The 17,953-nt window shown below is 66.5% G+C and overlaps 1 protein-coding gene across 9 annotated transcripts in view; it reads right to left on the reverse strand.

The window, feature by feature from the left end:
- Nucleotides 1-308: 308 nt before the first annotated feature.
- The window catches only part of AGRN (agrin), a 32,635-nt gene continuing 14,990 nt past the window's right edge, over nt 309-17,953 (reverse strand). For 3 of the 9 annotated variants that reach the window (XM_089902339.1, XM_089902363.1, XM_089902362.1), the window contains 34 exons: nt 15,015-15,230; nt 14,585-14,809; nt 14,272-14,496; nt 13,877-14,083; nt 12,583-12,801; nt 12,313-12,507; nt 11,960-12,160; nt 11,729-11,877; nt 11,537-11,642; nt 10,700-10,816; nt 10,453-10,617; nt 10,154-10,297; nt 9,923-10,047; nt 9,742-9,847; nt 9,344-9,649; nt 9,127-9,264; nt 8,549-8,676; nt 8,280-8,394; nt 8,082-8,201; nt 7,617-7,964; nt 7,199-7,391; nt 6,870-7,085; nt 6,174-6,403; nt 5,947-6,081; nt 5,752-5,848; nt 5,482-5,646; nt 5,274-5,385; nt 4,684-4,800; nt 4,364-4,556; nt 4,194-4,281; nt 2,733-2,957; nt 2,386-2,493; nt 2,136-2,239; nt 1,532-1,783 (listed from right to left, as the gene is read on the reverse strand). In XM_089902339.1, coding sequence (XP_089758465.1) covers nt 1,626-1,783; nt 2,136-2,239; nt 2,386-2,493; nt 2,733-2,957; nt 4,194-4,281; nt 4,364-4,556; nt 4,684-4,800; nt 5,274-5,385; nt 5,482-5,646; nt 5,752-5,848; nt 5,947-6,081; nt 6,174-6,403; nt 6,870-7,085; nt 7,199-7,391; nt 7,617-7,964; nt 8,082-8,201; nt 8,280-8,394; nt 8,549-8,676; nt 9,127-9,264; nt 9,344-9,649; nt 9,742-9,847; nt 9,923-10,047; nt 10,154-10,297; nt 10,453-10,617; nt 10,700-10,816; nt 11,537-11,642; nt 11,729-11,877; nt 11,960-12,160; nt 12,313-12,507; nt 12,583-12,801; nt 13,877-14,083; nt 14,272-14,496; nt 14,585-14,809; nt 15,015-15,230 — 5,696 coding nt within the window. In that variant the 3' untranslated portion in view covers nt 1,532-1,625. Of the gene's footprint in view, nt 749-1,531; nt 1,784-2,135; nt 2,240-2,385; nt 2,494-2,732; nt 2,958-4,193; nt 4,282-4,363; nt 4,557-4,683; nt 4,801-5,273; nt 5,386-5,481; nt 5,647-5,751; nt 5,849-5,946; nt 6,082-6,173; nt 6,404-6,869; nt 7,086-7,198; nt 7,392-7,616; nt 7,965-8,081; nt 8,202-8,279; nt 8,395-8,548; nt 8,677-9,126; nt 9,265-9,343; nt 9,650-9,741; nt 9,848-9,922; nt 10,048-10,153; nt 10,298-10,452; nt 10,618-10,699; nt 10,817-11,536; nt 11,643-11,728; nt 11,878-11,959; nt 12,161-12,312; nt 12,508-12,582; nt 12,802-13,876; nt 14,084-14,271; nt 14,497-14,584; nt 14,810-15,014; nt 15,231-17,953 lie in introns of those variants that run through there. The other 6 variants (XM_022598400.3, XM_089902367.1, XM_089902343.1 and 3 more) reach the window with 5 other exon arrangements.

Consider the following 17,953-nt stretch of genomic DNA (forward strand, 5'->3'; position numbering starts at 1 on the left):
CATGTGCAGACGCATACACACATGCACACGTGGCGGGGGCTGCAGCCTGCCCGCAAGGCCCGCCATCCCTAAGGAGGCGACCTGGGCTGCAGGCCTCACGGGCCCCCCCGGCCAGCCCCTTGCACAACAGCGTATGCACTCGCCGCTCAGGGTCTCCTCGCCAAAAGCAGCCCCCACCCCAGCACAGGACCCCCTCCTCCATCCAGAGCCACCTGAGGGAGCTTGAAGCCTGCATGCCACCATGAAGCTCAGCGAGGAGCTCCCGGGACAGGAACTGGCCGGGTGGGCGAGCGCAGGGCCAGGCGGGGTTGAGCGCTGTGGTGTTGGTGTGGACAGATGCAAGCACCTCTTGCAAGTGTTCAGACTTTATTTCACGGTGATTGACACAAACACAAATTGGAGTTAGTAACAGGACTTCTGAGGCTCCTGCAGCCTCTGAGCCTGACAGCCTGGCTGGGCTGGGGGAGGGGCTGGGGGAGGGGCTGCCACCCCCGCCAGGACAGGTGAGGGCGGCTGGGGGGACGGGACCAGATGAGACCTAACATTGCAGTTTAAGGTGTCTCTGGCTTTGCAGCCGTCTCTGCCACCCCGCACCTGCCCCTTGGTGTTGCCTAGACGCCCAGCCCGCCCCCGGTCACTCCTGGATAAGGACAACCCCTCCTCACACCACAACTGGACAGCTTTGCTGTGCGGCGTCCTCAGCTGCCCTCGGGCCAGGACAGGAAAGACAACAGCCCTGCCACCCCAGCTGTCAAATAAAATCAGTACATAAAGACTCTGCGGTTGGTGGCCAGGCCTGGACGTGCATCCTCAGGAGGGGATGCTGGCCCCCCCCCAGGCAGGCAGGCAGTGACGTCCTCCACGTCACAAGTGGCCCCACGCCCTCTCAGGGTTCCTCGTGGGGCCTTGGGGGGAGGAGGGGGGACACAGCCATGTCCAGGGTGGCTGGGTGGATGGGCACAGCTGCAGGCCAGGGTGCCCTGAACAGGCCTGTGCCCGGCCTCTGCTCTCCAGTGCCCTGGGAAAGGTAGACTCAGCTGGAGGGAGGGGCACAGCATGGCCTCAACAGTGACATTGTTTCACAGGACTGGCATAGGGGGCCTGGGCTCAGCGGGCCCTGGTGAGGCTGGTCCCGCCCAACATAGGCAGGGAGGAGGGGCGGCTCAGATGGGAACCCAGAGAGGCCCCATGGGGCTTGCACAGAGGAAGGGCACCCTAAACCCTACAGTGCCTACCTGCTCTGGGGACACAGGCCTCGCCAGATGGAACATGGGCAATGTATGTATGCGGGGCCTGCCGACAGGCTGGAGAACACAGGGGCCAGCACAAGTGGATACTTGGGGAAGGCACAGCCTGAGAGGCCAGGACACGGTGTCCCAAGGCAGAGGGGCACGCCCCAAGGCTGCTGAGTGAGCCAAGCCCTCCATGTGCAGCATTCCTCCCCCAACCCCTTGGAGTCCCTTGGCACCAAGTCTGTCTCTGCAGCGCGCCTGCCTGGACGGGAGGGAGGCCGGGCCAGCAGTCCCTCCGGCTGACACATAGGCAAGAAAATCATATCAAAAAAGCAACAAGTTTACAAAAATAGAAAATAATTACAGCAGGGTGGGTCGTGGCTGCATTGTGGCTCACGGGGCAGGACAGGGCCGAAGGTCCGGCTTGGTGACGGCATCCTCCAGCAGGTTCAGCGGGCGCCGACCCACCACCACGTCCCGCAGGCAGCCCACGAAGCCCGTGCCGTAGGCCTTGGGCAGGGCCTGGCCCACAGGCAGCTTCTCTAGGCCACCTGCAGGAAGACAGAGGAAAGGTCACTGGGCTCAGTGACAGGCAGGCCGGACACTGGCGGGCAGAGGGCCCCACTGCATCTGAATGACCAGGTGAGTTACCTGCAGCCTGCCAGTGCCCGGGGGTGACCAGGGGACCAGCAGACGAGCTCCAGCCTCCTGGCCCCACACCACCCAGGGCACGGCAGGGGCTAAGACAGGAGGGGAGAGGGCCCCACCCCAGCCAGCCCATCTGCTGTCCTGGATAGCACTGACACGGGTGCCACTCTTCGTTGTCAGCTCCAGGGGATGGGACCTGTCCCTCAGAGACCCTTCGCTGTCCCTCCCCTGGCTTCCCCCTGACCAATCACTCACCCAACCACAGGGCTCCATCTGTGTCCAGCTGCGTGGCACCCAGTGGGGAGGAACCAGTCACAGGGGCCTCATTGCCCACCTGAAGGGAGCCTTCCCTCTGTTCCCTGGGGGCGTGGTGGGTGGGGTGAGGCCATCAGGTGGCTCCAGGTCCTCCATCCTCCAGGTCCCTCCATCCCTTTCGCCCCAACACCACACCCTGGGGACCGTCACCAAGTGTCACCCCTGGGGGCCAGGATGGAGCGGCACTGACCCCGGGAGAGCACGAGATGGCCAAGGGCAGGGGGACCTCCTGTGGGTCAAGCTTTGCTGGAGGGGACGGCCAAGGCTCAGACCAGAGGGACATATCCCCAGCCGGCGTCTGGGTAGAGCGGGGAAACCCCTTTCAGATCAGGGGTTCCCTGGCCATCACTGCTTCTCCTGTACCCTCTCATCCCTCCTCCCATGCTGGCAGTGACCTCAGGTCGGGCCACCAGCCCTCCTCGCCCTCCTCCCCCTACCAAACTCCTACCCTAGCCACGAGTGGCCAGGCATGCCCTGGCCGGGCAAGTCCAGGCAGCACCCGCTGCTATTCTCGGTGGCCCCAGGCTCCCTGCTGACCTGTGTGCCCTGACCCGCAACCAGCGGTTGGTGCTGACTGGTACGGTGGAGCGCAGCACCATGGGCTGGGAGCCCAGGTCGTAAGCCAGTTGCAGGCGCCCGTCCACGATGGCCAGTGCGATGTAGTCGGCCCGCTCTGCGGCTTTGCCACTCCACAGCACCAGCCCCTGCGTGGCCTCGGTGCGCAGGCTCAGCTCAAAGTAGTTGCTCTGTAGCGCCTTCTCGCTGGTGGGCAGAGGGCTGGTCAGGACCTCTTGGGAGGGTGGCGGGGACGGGGTAGGGGTGGTAGGAAGGTGAGGGGCATGGCTACAGAGGCCATAAGGGCTAGTGGTGCCACCGGGGCAGCTGGATGGGCAGGTGGTGGACACCATCAGTGGGACAGATGGGCCGAGAGATGGATGGTGGGAGGTGGGGCCAGACGGGCAATCAGAGGAGTGAGGTGGACAGACACAGGGACAGCTCGGCAGAGAGATGCTCAGAGAGATGGGAAGGCAACAGGCAGACGGCAGGGGCCAGGGGCCACTGCTCACCTGGGAAGTGCCCTGGAATCCGGAGTTTCAGGGCTTAGATGCAGGAAGAGAGGGAGGCAGGTGAGCAGGGGCACAGACAGGCTGTAGTGCGGGGTGGGGCGGGACCCAGCAGCAGCCCCTCCCCACACCCCGTCTCCACCAGTGGAAGGCGGGCGGAGCAAGCATCCACGGGAGACACACAGGACCCTGGGGTGTCGGCTCCACCCACCACAGAGCCCGGGCCATGACACACATGCAACACACATGGGCAGACACAGAGCTGGTAGGCACGGCCCAGGCCAGGTGCAGGGGAAACAGCTGGGGCACGGGCGACACGGAACGAAGACCGAGGGCCCCTGGTCGGGAGAGACCCCCGGATGGCCCCCCATACACGCGGGTGTGCGCACACACGGGAGCACATGGACTCGTGTGCACACTGAGACACACGTGCTCGTGTATGCACACAGACACGTGGGCACGAATGTGCACGTTTGCAAGTGTGTGCACGCACGCACGCCGTGCCGGTGCCACGCGGCGAGGGGAGTAGTTGCAGGGGGCATTCCACGCATCTGGGAAGGGGCGGCTCCCCACTTTCAAGCGGGGAAACGGAGCCCCGGCAGCACCAACAGCTCCCCCGAAGCCCCGTCCTCCTCCACTGGGGATGGAAAGTTCTGCCCTCGCCCACCCTTGGGATGTGCTGCCCGGTGGGCGGGGAGCAGAGGATGGCGACAGTGAGGGTGGAGGCGGAGCTACTTACGCTGGGATCTCATTGGTCAGTTCGCTTGGAATCAAAGAGACAGAGACAGTGAGAAGGAAGGAGGATGGAGGAGGGGCGGAGGTGGGCACAGAGCCGGGGCGGAGTGGAGGGTCCCGCAGCTAGCCCTGTGCGGCTGCGCAGACAGGACCAGAGAGCGGAGGGCGGAGGGGCGCCTGGCTCCGGAGGGCACACTACCTCTCCGCCACGGCATTGAGGTACTCGATGTAGGTCCGTCCGTCAAAGGCCAGTGTGTCCAAGTCCCCGGCCGACTTCTCAATCAGGCCTGAGAGACAGCGGGGTGAGTGCGGCCTCGGGCAGGCTCCCCCTGCCCCGTCCAGCCTTGGCCCTGTGCCAGAAGCACTCACCCTTCTCGCAGTGCAGCCCTGAGAAGCCCCCAGGACACAGGCACTCGTAGGAGGCCTCCCGAGGGAGACAGGAGGCCCCGTTGAGGCAAGGGTGACCCTCGGCCTGGGTACAAGGGTGGTCTGCAAAGGACGAGACACCCACCGCCCGCACCACGTGCTCCCGGGTCAGCAGCTGGCGGCCGTTCAGGGAGACCTGGGGACGGGAGCGAGAGCCTCTGTCCAGCCTGCCCGGACGGCCCCCATCCCAGGAGGACAGAAGCCCTCTCTGGGATGGGCCCTTCCTCGAGACTGTACCATGGCACCGCCCCCGCCCCACGTACCAGCTGGATGGCACCATCCAAGCCAGAGGACACGGCGGCTGCCCGGGCCAGCTTGCTGAAGTCAGGGGCCCCCCCTACGTAGAGCGGCTCCTTCAGGTTGAGGACGGTGTGCGGCACCTGGGGGGAGGTGCAGCGGGGTGAGGGGTGTGGAGCCCACCCACCGGGCAGGGCAGGAACAGCTCGAGCCCCAGACCAGGGCCCGCCCGCCGGTGATGACCCACCCCGCGCCCTCCAGCCTGCTGGAAGCAGCGTTCATCACAGACACGGCCACACGGGCTTAGTGGGGGCGGAGCTACGCTAGGGGCGGAGGCGGCAGAAGAGGAAGGAGGCAGGATGAGAGGAGACGGTACCTTGCGGGATTTCTGGCATCCGAAGAGCGGAGAGCGGAGAGCGGAGAGCGAGCGGGGTGGGGTTGCAGAGCGAGGGCCAGGGAGCAGTGAGAGCAGAGAGGAGACACAGACAGAGGCCCAGGGCAGAGGAGAGAAAACAGTCCAGTGAGATCGGGCTATGGGGCGGGGCCGCGCGCCTCCCGGGAGGGGGAGGGCGGCGGCGAGCAGGGGGGCAGCCCTGGAGACACTCGCTCAGCTCACCGGGGACTCCCCCAGCACACGGGGCCCATCGTCGACCCGCATGGCTCCTTTGCGTCCGTTTCGCTCCAGGGAGACCCTGGTCCAGGCGCCCAGGGCCACTGGCTCCTTGCTCCTGGAGGGGGGGGGGGGGCGCCGTGAGCGCACTGGGGCTCTGCCGGCCTGCCCGGCAGGGGCCTGAGGCCGGCCCCCTGCACCCCGTGCGGCCCACCTGATGACCGCTGCCCCCTTGCCCAAGTCGTAGCGGAACTCCAGGACACGGTCGTGCAGTGCCAGCGACACGAAGTCGCCCTTGCCGTCTGTCTTCTGCCCGTTGTAGAGGAGCAGGCCGCTGGGGCCCCGGGCCAGGAACACCACCTCCAGCTCCATCTTCTCCCTGGGGTCACATGAGGGCAGGCAGGGGTGTTTCGATGCCCCCTCACCCCATGGCTGGATGGGGTTGGGAGCCGCTTCCCCTCATCGACCCCTCTGCCCAACTGACCCCAGGTCCCGCTCAAAGGTGTGCAGGCCTTTCAGCTCCAGGTAGGAGAAGCTGCTGAAGTCGGCCAGGAAAGGCTGGCTATTCTCGCGCTCTGAGACTGCGAGGACAGGAGAGGATCACACAGGGTGCCGGGCCCTGACCCCAGAGCCCCAGAGCCCCCACCGCCCTCCCTGCCCTGAGCGCCGCTGTCCCCACCTGTCTGGCAGAGGCTGCCCTCCCGGCCCCGAGGGCACTCGCACTTGGCCTCGCCCTGGGGCAGCACGCGGCAGGGGGCTGCCCCATGGCAGGGGTTCGGCTGACAAGGGTCCTTCTCGTCAGCACAGGTCGGGCCTGGAAGGAGGCAGGTTGGGGTCCCGGGAGGCCTGAGTCCCAAGCACAGACACACAAGTCCCCCCAGCACCCGGCCCAGGGCCCGCCCTCACCAAAGCGGCCGGGTAGGCACCGACAGTGGAACATGCCGGCCTCCAGGGCCTGGCACGGGGCCCCGCCGAGGCAGGGGTTAGGCACACAGGGGTGGTCCCCGCACTCGCCCACTCCAGAGCTTCGGGTCGCAGACCCCTGCCAGTTACTCAGCTCCAGCTGCTGGTTGTTGACGTCCAGCAAGCGGATGCAGCCCCTAAGCCCAACGCCGACAGAGGTCCGCTCGAGCACCCTGCCACCGAGATGAGAGGGTCAGGGGTCACAGGCCAGAGACCAGAGCTGTCTGTCCTCTCTCACAACCAGCTGTGACACTGGCGTCCCTCAGTCAGCCGGGGTCGTGAGTCAGGGCTGCTACCTGTCCCCGACCCCTCTTTTGGTCCTCACAAGATGGACAGTCAACCCACAGAATCAGGAGGCGGGTTGAGCTGAGTCAAGGGTCTGGACTGAAGGTCAGGGCCAGCCCAGCCCCTCCTTGGTGATTACATGGCAGCTTGGTCCTCAGCATCAGGACAGAATCAGGATCACGGTCAAGGGCTGGGGCTGAGGCCAGCATCACAGCCATAGGCCACACCCACACTTCCAACCCCTTTGTTATCCACAGGGAGCTTGGACCTCCTGGATGCCACCCCAAGAGTCAGGGATCAGGGCCAAGGTCGGGGGTCTGCGGTCGGGGCCACACCACCCTCCTCCATGCTCACACGGAAGCCTGGTCCTCTGGGACGCCACCCACAAAAAGGTCCATGTCCAGGTTGAGGCCGTCAGTGCCACTGGGGCTCTGGCCCAGGACAGGGGTCTCACCATCCACCGAGAGAGTGCCCTGGCGCCAGTGCCGAGACAGCTCCAGGTGATGCCACCGGCCGGGCTGCACGGGCACTGAGCTGGTCAGCACCGCGGGCCCCGAACCTGTGTCGAACCTGGGGGGCGGGAACAGGCGCTCGGGACAGCCAAACGGAGCCAGGACCACGGGCTGGCCCTGCCCCCCAACCCCCACCCTCATCCCTGACCCCCCCAACCGCCCGCCACCCACCTGAGCTGCACGCGGCCCCCCAGCAGCGCCAGTGCCAGGAAGTCCTTGCCCCGGACATTGCCGTTATACAGTAGCAGACCCTGGGGCTCCAGCGCCCGGAATTCAAGCGCCAGGCGCAGGGTGTGGTAGGCACGGAGGGTGGGGAAGGCCAGGAAGGAGTGGCCCCCGAAGGCCGGCACGGAGGGGCGCGGTGCTGCAGGAGACGGAGGAGCAGTGGAGGACACAGAGGACCCGGCTGCCCGGGCTCTGACTGCCGGTCCGAAACCCCCAGCCCTGTCCCCAGCGCTGGGCCAGGGAGTCCAACCGGCCGCTCACCCCAGCCTGGCCCCCCTGCCCGGCCCCCCACTCCCGGCGGCCCGGCCCTCCCCAACCTGGCCCCCTCTGCCTCCCTGCCCCTCCCCCACCTGGATGACCTTACCCTGCTCGCAGACAGCGCCCCCCCTGCCCGCTGTGCAGCGGCAGGTGAAGTCTCCACCTGAGCCCTGGTCCTGGCAGGTCCCCCCGTGGAGGCAGGGCTGGGAGTCACAGGGCCTTGGGGGCTGCTGGATGCCTGGGGGCGAGGGCCGGTGTGCAGGCATACGGCTAGGGGCAGGGGTGGGGGGCTGGCGCGCGGTGAAGGGCACTGTGATCCTGCTGACGGGCCGGCTTGTGTGACTGGGATAGAGGGCCCGAGGGGTCACAGCTGAAGGTGGCAGGCGGGCCACAGTGGTGGCTCTGGCTGTGGCTGCAGCAGGGGTGGCTCCCGTGAAGAACGCAGGAAACCAGTCTGGGGGTAGGGGAAGCTGTCAGGATCCGCAAGGAGCAGGGATCCCAAGCGCAGTGCGCGGCGTGGGGGACGGAGGGTGGGGACAAGCTGTGGCTGGCGGCTGGACCAGGCTCTCACCGAAGTCCATGAACCGCACGTGTTCCTGCAGAGGCCGCCTCACGCCCAGGGACCGGCGCCTGGATGCCTGGATCTGCCGGACCAGGGCCTGGCACACATCGGGTGCCCTGAAGGCTGTGGCTGGGGAGGAGGGACCCTGAGCATGGTGGAGGTCAGGGCAGCCCCCCACTTCCCGGGGGGACTGGGGTGGGGGCTCACTGGGGTCGAAGTGCACATCCACGATGGCTCGGACGGAGTTGCCGGGCCCCAAGTCCCGCAGGCGGACACTTCGAAAGTCCTTCTTAAGGTCCGAGTTCCGGAAGAGGTCATCCAGCTGCGGGTGGAGAGTGAGTTAGGGCTCCGGGAAGCTGCCCAGGCTGGACCGTTGGGCCCTCCTCCCGCCCCCACAGCGCTTCTCTGGGTCTGTCCTGGGAAAAAGGCCAGTGGCTGGGTAGGGGCTGCCACCCTGGCCACGGCCCCACACTTACCGCGCTCTCGATGCTCCTGGCCGTCTCCCCAAACAGCTCGGACTTGGGGTCGGCCATCTCCGGCGTGTAGAACAGCTCCTGCCCCTCGACCCCCTCGAGCTCCAGCACACCCTGGAACACCTTGGTGGCTGCGGGGGAGGGAGCAGTGAGGTCCTGCCCGGCACCTGCCTGGCCTCTGGGCCAGCCGAGGGCACAGGCCCCAGCAGTGAGCCACGCGGGGTGCAGGGCAGGTGGTGGTTAGTCAGATGGTCATGAGGTTAGTGCGGACCCCGGGGCAGGGCTGGCATCGGTTACCAGACAGACTCCTCGGAGCAGTGCCCCAGGCCGGCTTGCAACAGGAAAAACAGGTTAGCCACGGAGTCCTGGGCACCCACGCGTGTGCGGGGGCCGAGAACACACGTTATGTGTGCACATACTGAATCCCCAAGACCGCTTGCACATGTGTGCTAAAATCAGAAGATCACAAAGCCTGGGTGCCCACCTGCTGGACAGGCCTGTGGCCGGGAGGAGAGACAGCATCTCTGGATGTGTCCAGGCCATTCCACACGCTCCACCCAGGCCCCCGGCCACCCACTCACCAGGACAGTTGGAGCCCTCTGCGTCCAGTGAGGGTGTCTTGCCATCTGAGCAGCAGCCCATAGGCGAGTTGTAGCAGGAAGCCCTCTCCATGGGTGGCCCGGGGGTCCCAGCGCTGTCTCTCTCAGGGGGCTCAAGTCCTGGGGAGGTGCCGTCTGAGCCCAGCCCCAGGTGCAGCCCTCCTGGGCCCTGCCCCCACGTCCCGGAGCCTGTGCTCACCTCCTGAGCCAGCCGCACTGGCCTCCAAGTCACCACTCAGCTCCTCGTCACCGCTCCCATCGGCGCTGCCAAAGGCAGATGTGACGAGGCTGGCTGCCGGGGAGGCGGCCGTGGGAGGCATGGTCAGCACAGGCCTTGCAGCGGTCCTGGGGACGCTGGCAGTGGTCCAAGGTTGCGATGCGGGTCGAGCGGTACTGCTGGGAGCCAGGGAGAGGGCGCTGGGTGGAGGCAGCAGCGCCTTGCTCAGGTCAAGCCCTGAGAGGGCCACAGAGGCAGATGTCGGACGGGGGCCGGAAGTGATGTCTTCTGTAAGGAGAGGAGATTCCAGGTGGCGGGACTGGTGGTCAGAGCGGGGTCAGGCCTTCCTGGTCAGTCTGGGGCAGTGGGTGAGGCCTTACCCTGGCAAGGGCCAAGGCTCTGGATAGAGATGTCCAAGCCCTGACGGCAGGCAATGGTCCTCAGCTGGCACTCGTCGCCATAGGTGACTCCATCTGACCCACAGACCTGGGGCACAGGACACGGATGCTGGGGGGAGGCCCCTCCGCACCCCTGCCACCCTCCACACTACCCATCCCTCACCTTGGTAGCATTGGCCCCTGGACAGGCGGGTGTTGGGCACATGCAGTGGGCGGAGCCAGCTTCCTCCACGCAGGACGCCCCGAACTCACAAGGCATCTCAGCACAGGTCTTGGGTGCCGGGGAGTCTGGGGCACAGACACGGGAGAACCCACTGGCTCAGGAAACCCCGTCCCTATGACAGCCTCATCCCCAGCACAGGGGGCCAGGGGCAGTGCCAGGTCTGGCCCTCACCTGTCTCACAGCCAGCAGGGCCCAGGGCACGGCCGTCTGGACACTGCCCGCACCTGGGTCCAGCCACCCTGGGCTTACAGGAGCACAGTCCGGTCATCTGTTCACAGTCGTCCCGCACAGCCCCCTGGGGGTCACAGCTGCAGGCTGGGAGGCAGGGGAGGAGGCTGAGACCTGTGCCCGGCTTCCCCGCAGGCTCCAGGGCCTGGCCCAGCCCCTGCCAGCGGGGATGAGGAAAGCAGGGACAGGGTGGGCAGGCAGCAGTGCTCAGCTGGGGACCGATCGTGGGCCCCGTCACTCACGGGTACAGCCACTCCGGCCATCGGTGACAATGCCACGGAAGTTCCAGAAGCCGGGCTCGCAGCGGTCACACTTGAGGCCCCCCACGCCCGGACGGCAGGAGCACTGGCCTGTGGCCGGGTCACAGGTGCCACCGTAGGAGCCGTGGGGGTTGCACTGGCACGAGCCTGCAAGGCCAGGGCAAGGCAGGGTCACCGCAACTGCGTGGCTCTGCCTGGCTGCGGGTCAGGGCCAGGCTCGGGTACTCACTGGGGCAGCCGGCCAGGCCCACGCCCCGGGCAGCAGTGATGTTGTCCAGGCAGCAGCCGTAGGGGCTCTGAGCGCAGTGCAGGGGAACCGCAGGCAGCAGCGGGGCCAAGGTGGGGGCTGCAGGGAGGGGCAGGGGTTGAGATGCCAGGCAGGGCCAGATGCTCCACCTGGGCACGGCCCCTCTGCCTCGACCACCCCCGCCCTCACCACTCAGCCCTCCAGATGCCGGCTCCCACCAGGGCCTGTGGGTCTGCAGCTCGGGTCACAGGCGGGAACCCCATACCGCACATGAGAACGATAACGTGTCTGCACACCGAGTACCAGCAACACGTGAAACGCCCACAGATCGTGGACGTGAAGCTCCGTGCACACACATACAACCAGAGCCACATGCTCGGATGAGCAGGCCTCTGCAAGGTGGCAGGCACACACGTACACCACATTCCCCCGCGCACAGACACATACAGGAGAACTTGTGCGTGCACAAAGATTCAACGATTGCCGGTCACCATCAGTCTCCTCCCAGAAGAAAAAGTGCCTGGAGGGTGGGCCTCGCTGGTTCACTGATGCCCCCTTGCACACAGTAGGTGCTCAGTGCACACTTGCTGAGCGGCAGGCACACACGTCCACGTACCACAGCTGCACAAATGCGGATATACACTAACAGCACACACTGCAAACACGATACACGTGTTCACACACGCCCACCACAGCATACATGCAACAACTTCGAACAAGACATGGACCCCCACAAGCCTCACACCCGTGGGCACACGTACCTTTGAACAGGCACATGTGTGCCCACACACAGCCGGACACGCCCGCACGCCCACTCACCACTGCAGGCTCCCTGGGCCACGACGTACAGCTCTGGCCGCGATTCACACCTGGCCTTCTTCAGCTCACACTCGGTGCGGTAGGTGACCCCGTCCGAGCCGCACACCTGCAGGAAGGGTGTCAGGGCAGGTGTGGGCGGCCACGGCCCCTGCCTCACTGCCCAGTGGGAGTCAGGGGAGGGGGGGGCCTCACCGGGCTCCTCAGGACGCTCTGGCAGCTGAAGTCGCAGACGCACGGCCCGTCCTCTGAGTCCTCGTCCCAGATGCCGCCTCGCTGCCGGCACAGCTCCTGTCCACACTCACCGTGCTCTCCAGAGCCCGAGCCTCCCGAGCCGCACTCGGCTGCAGGGAGGAGGCCAGGTCATCTCGGGGTCCCGGCCGAGGCTGGCGCCCAGCAGCCCACACCAGCTGCCCCCGAGCCTACCCTGCTCACATGGCCCCACCCGGGCCTCCTCTATCTGCATCTGCTGCTGGCAGGCCGCCTCGCGGAGCTCGCAGGAACTGCGGTAGGTCACGCCGTCGCTGCCACACACGGGGCCGGGCGGAGGGCGCTCGCACCGGGGACACACGCACCGCCCCGCCGAGCACACGGCCCCGAAGGCGCACACTGTGTCTCCGCAGGTCTCTGCAGAAGGCGGGGCCGGGTGGGGGGTCAGCTGATACTGGGTGGAGGAGGCACGGGACCACAGCCCGCCGGGCGCCCCCAGCCCCACTCACGGCAGGGTCCAGCCGAGGCCACGGGACCACAGCCCGCCGGGCGCCCCCAGCCCCACTCACCGCAGGGTCCAGCCGAGGCCACGTGCAGGCCGATCTGGCGTGTGCAGGCGTGCACGTGCAGCTCACACTCGCTGGCATATGTGCGCCCGTCAGAGCCACACACGGGCTGGGCCGAGGCCACGCACTCGGAGGGGCATACGCAGCGCCCGGTCTCAGCCTCGCACAGGGCTCCAAAGCGGCACTGCCCACAGCGGTCTGGGGAGGAGGCTCCATCACCACGGTGACGAGGACGGCCACCCCCCCAGCTAGACCCACTCATCCACCACTGACCACAGGGTCCTCGGCGAGCCACCCGGATCTCCCGCCCAAGGGCGCAGGCCGTAGCCTCCAGCTCGCACGTGCTGCCGTACGTGACGCCGTCGCTGCCACACACGGGATCGTAGATGCCTGAACACGCTCGCTGACACGCACACTCGGCTTCCCCATTCTTCACAGCACACATCGCCCCGAATGGACACTGCACCCCGCGGCACGGGGACGGGGGCTGGTCTGGGGAGAATGTGGCCACTCAGCAGGGTCCCCACCTGCTCTCCTAGGCGACGCGCAAAGCCCCCAGCCCCACGCAGCAGACCCTTTCCCAGGGTGGGGATGGTGTGGGAAGAGTGGACCAGGAGGAGGGCGGGATGCGCAGGACACAGCAGAGAAAGGGACAGACGCGGACACACGTGGGCAGGGACACAGACTCAGACGGCCCCAGGTCCCAGCGTGAGTGTGGGGAGCGGCTGCCCTCTAGACCCAGGAGCTTCTGGACTGGTCTCAGGGGCTGGTGGGAGGGCCAGCTTTACCAGCCCACCCAGGCCACTGACCCTTGACCGTCAGCAGCCCTGGGACGCCCATGTGTGGGGGCGGGGGTGCTCTCTCTGTGGGGGGAGGAGTCTGCAACCCAGAGCCACACCCAGGGCCACACGGGGGAGGAGGTGTCTGTCCACTTGCTCTGAGGACCGCAAGGCCAGGCAGCAGCGAGCCACCCCCCCCTGCCGCGCGGGGGGCAGACCTCGGGCTGTGGGCTCCTGGCGGCAGGCGCGGTACCTCATCCTGCCAGCAGGTCAGGCTGGAAGACACAAGAGGTGGACCCAAGAGGGAAGGGAGAGCAGAGGAGAAGAAACAGACGCAGAAAGAGAGACCGGAAAGATGGGCAGACCAGCCGACGGGGATGGAGGTAGAGGTGGGCAGAGCCCCAGTCCACTCAGGACGCGCTGTCTCTGCCCATTCCTGGTCCCTCGAAGCCCGACTGAGACGCTGCCTCTAAGGGGGCTGTGTGTCCCAAGAGTGTGGCACCCGGAGGACTTGAGGGCTGTCAGGCAGGTCCCAGGGAGCCTGCCCACGGACCCCTGCCTCTGCCGCACATCCCCCCAGGTGCTGCAGGCACCTCCCTGACAGATGCCACCTCCCCAGAGCCCGCTGACAGGCAACAGCCCTGCCAAGGCTCCCCAGAGTGACCAGCTGTCGCCCACAAGCCCAGGGAGGAGAAGCATGACTCAGGATGGAGATGGCATGTGATGACAGGCAGCGGGGACTGCCGGACCAGGCTGCTCGCAGCACGGAGCCCGCCCACGGTGCTCACCACACGGGCCCTGGCGTTTGGCGGGGATGCTGCGCTGCTGCTGACACTCGGCCTGCTGGCGCCAGCAGTCATTGTCATATGTGTGCCCGTCGTGGGCGCACACGGGTTTGTAGGCCCCATCACAGATAACACGGTCGCAGGAACAGCGGGGGCGGCCTCGGCGGGACAGGCACACGGCACTGAACTTGCACGCCTCTGGGCACTGGTCTGGGGAGGCAAGGAGATCAGAAGAGCCAGAGTACCACGCCGGCCCCCACGCTGGGATGTGCAGGGGATCCACGGGCACACGAGGTGATGAGTGGGGACCCATGAGGCATGCAAGGGAGGGTGGGGACAGGCGGGGCCCTGGGTCACGCAGAGTGCCAGGACGGGGCCCTCCCCCAGGAGCCGCCCACCTCGAGGCTGGCACTGGCCAGAGCGCACTTTCTGGAGGAGGAGTCCTCGGGTGGCCCCGGTTCGGCCCATGACGCAGTCGTTACTGTAGGTAACCCCATCATCCCCACACACGGGCGCCTGCCTCGGAGGGCAGCTCTCTGGCCGCAGGAGCATCTCGGGGCGCCGCGTGCGTGGGTCCACACGGCAGATGAGGCTCAGGTCGTTGAGGGCGCCCTGGCAGGGGTCTGGGGGCGGGGAGGCGGAGGTCAGGGCACTGCCGCTGTGCGCACACACTGACTGAGGTCATGCTACACGCGCAGGGGTAGCGCTCACCGCAAGGGCCGTCGAACTTCTTGAACACGTTTTCCTGGTGGGCGCAGGCTTGGCGCAAGAGCTGGCACTCGCTGGGGTAGTCAGTGCCATCGCTGCCACACACAGGGCCCTCGGGGGCCCCCAGGCACGTGGCAGGGCACAGGCACGTGGCTGTCAGTCCGTCTGCGGAGCGCGCACAGGTGCTGCCAAAGCTGCAGGTTACATTGGAGCAGGGGTCCCTGGTCCCTGTGGGCGGAGCAGGGTGGGGTCACACTGGCCGGCGGCGGGCCCTCAGCGCACGCCCTCACCGCAGGCCCCGCCCTCCTCATCCCTCCTCACTCAGGCCCGCTCCAGCCCCGCCCCCGCGCCCCCGCAACTGCAGGCCCCACCCCCCTCACCACAGTCCCCGCCCCCCCGCATCCCCCTCACCAAGGCCCCGCCCCGCACTCACCGCAGGGCCCCCGGCGCAGCAGGCGGATGCGCCTCTGCTGGCTGCACTGCGCCCGCTGCAGCTCGCACTCGTTGCTGTAGGTGGAGGCATCCGAGCCGCACACGGGCGCCACCACGCTGGGGCAGACGCTCTTCTTGCACACGCAGGAGGCTCGGCCCGGCTCCTCCGCGCTGGGCTCGCAGACGGCGCCGAAGCCACACAGCATTCCTCGGCACGCTGCGGGTGGGGCGGAAGACGCGACGGGGTGGGTAGGGGCCCGGCCCCTGCCGCCTCCAGGCCCACGGTCATCATGCACACAGTCCAACGTCCGCACACCTGCCAGGGCCTTGCACGGACGGTCACACATGCACATGCGTGCCCACCCATGTTCGTGCTGGCGCTCACAGGAACCCCGGGTGCGCCCATCACAGCCAGGGCCTCATGCCCTCCCCCTCTCAACAACCTCCCTCCCCCCCCCAGACCCTTCTCTGCCCCCGCCCCCCTCAGCCCCGCAACTGTGGAAGGGGCATTGCATCTGCTCCTGACCCACTCCCCACACAGAGGACAGACAGACAGCCCCCAGGCCGACTCTATCACAGGGAATCAGCATCCCCACCTCAGAATCAAAGCCCCTCTTCCGACTGTGACCTACTCCTCAGAACCCCGGCCCGCCCCGCCCCCTCTCTGGGAGCTGCTCCAGTGTCCCCGCCCACACCTGGCCCCTGCCACCTCCCCAGGGACCAGCTCCCTGCCTTTCATGGACCGGCCTGAGGTCATACAGCTGCAGGACAGGGGGTGGGGTTATCTGAGGTCAGGTCACATGCTCCACCCTCGGCCCAGAACCCAGTGCCCTGCCGGCACCCACCCCTGTCTTCTCACTTCTTCCCCTTCCTGCTTCTCTGGAGGCCTCCCCTCTCCTCAGGCCTGTCCCCACTTGGGTTCTTGTCTGCCCACTCCCCCACCTTCCACGTCCCCACAGCCAGCCTCCCCCAGGTCCGTGCTCTGCTGTGGCTCGTGGTCTCCCAGCTGCAATCTCTCGCTAGGGCCCTGCGGGTACCCACACACCTCATCCTTCCTCACCTATCCTCCTGGGCCCCCACCTCAGGAAATGTCGCCACCCCCACCCCCTCCCCAGGCCCTGCTGCCCCACCTCACACTCAGCATGACCTCCTCAGGGACCCTAGCACACCGGGCCCTGCGGACCCGACTGTTTTCTTCTTTAAACATTTTAGTTCTCAACTTTGCAGTGTCGCCAGCGCACACCCGCTCACTGAGTTGCAGAGCCGTCAGGACAGGCCCTCCTGGGCACAGTGTCAGGGCAGCGGGCAGGCTGACTCCTCAGGACTCCCACCCAGGGTGACACTCCCATAGGCGGGGCAGGCCCGTTACCGGCCGCGGCTGTCTGGATGCAATAAATGTTTAATTGGGTCCACTTATCATTAATAAGTTATGGGGGTCGGGGGGCGCCCCCCATCACCTCCCAGCAGGCTCAGGCAGGGGGGCAGGAGGAAGCAGCCTCAACTCCGAGGGGTCTGGAGCAGCACAGGCAGCTGGTGCTGTCACCATAGTAACAGCCCACCCCAGGCTCCCGCGAGTCTGTCTGGGAATCCCTGCCCCCACCCCCCACGGGCTGAGTGAACTGGGGCTGGAGGCAAGGGCGGGGCCAGCATGGATACCCCGGCCTGAACTCCCTGCAGACCCCCCCCGTCCTCCCCCCACCTCATCTGGGCACCCACGCAGACGCTTCATCCGATCCTGGAGCCAGGCTGCCCCACCTGCATTCACCCGCCACGTGATGGTGGGCACCTCAGCATCTCCTCCAGTGAATGGGGACAATAGAACCTACCCTCCAGGGTTGTTGTGAGGCTAAATGGGCCAATACCTGCAAAGGCTTGGAGAGGCCCAGCACTCCACTCCGGGCCGGGTGGGGGGTCAGCCGCTGCAATGACTAGAGCAGTAAGAGCTGCCAGCATATGGGCCATCCCTTGTCCCGGCTCAACACTGTCTACTCATAGCCCCTCTCCTCGCTTTCCGTTTCGCGGGCTCCTTCTCTCTCCCCTTAGCACTTCCTCTCACTTTCAGCCCTCACTTGCCCAAGGCCCTGGGGACCCCCAGGCCAAACCCAGGGGCACTTGCCCCATCTGGCTGGCTGCTCTATCTGGCTTCAATTGGACCTGCTGATCAAGGTCTTTCCCAGGGTCCTGACCCCATGGCCGAGGACCTGGTCACCGCACTGCCCCTCGGGCTCAAGCCTCTCTCTCCCTCTGGTCACCCTGGTCCAGCCGGACACCACCCAAGGTCCTGACCCCTGGGCCAAGGACACCTACTCCTCTATGACCAGTAGGTTCCTCGTCCTCCAAGACTTGCACCCTCATCATGCAGGCTGCCCCTCCTTAGCGCAGGTGGAGCGCCCAGAGACCTGCAAGCTTCACGGCCCTTGAGCGTGTCACCTCTGGGGCTCTGCCATGCTTGCCCTCCTGAAGGAGCCTCACTCCTTCCTTGCCCAAGGCTCCCTCACAGTGTGCGATGCCGGAGGCGGTGGTGGCTTTTTATAGCCTCCGCCGGTTGGAGTGGGTATATTTAACTCTCTCCCCAGACCTGGGTAGGTTGGAGGATGGAGCGCGTGCCCTGAGCCCTGCCTGTGACCAAGAATGTGCTGTGTGTGCGCCTGGGAGGGATGACGATGGTCATGTGGGGTAGCTGTCCCGAAATGTGTGATGGGATCCGAGGGCAGGTGTGGGGCCCGTGTGGAAGGCTGTGGGGCGAGCCAATGCATGTGTGAAGGAAAAGAGACACAGCAGGCCTTGGGGCTTGAGGAGAGAAGGCTGAGGACGCTGGGAGAGAGGAAGGTGTTTAAACCCAGCCAGCTCCAGGCCTCTTGTCCACAGCCTATGAGAGGCTCAGTCCTGGGCCCAAACCCCCAGCCCAGTGCAGACCTGCCCCCTCCCATGGCCCATCCC

The sequence above is a fragment of the Delphinapterus leucas genome, chromosome 1 (genome assembly GCF_059928025.1).
Source record: "Delphinapterus leucas isolate spDelLeu-1000000601 "Yukka" chromosome 1, BTC_Dleu_Yukka2, whole genome shotgun sequence".
Lineage (NCBI taxonomy): Eukaryota > Metazoa > Chordata > Mammalia > Artiodactyla > Monodontidae > Delphinapterus > Delphinapterus leucas.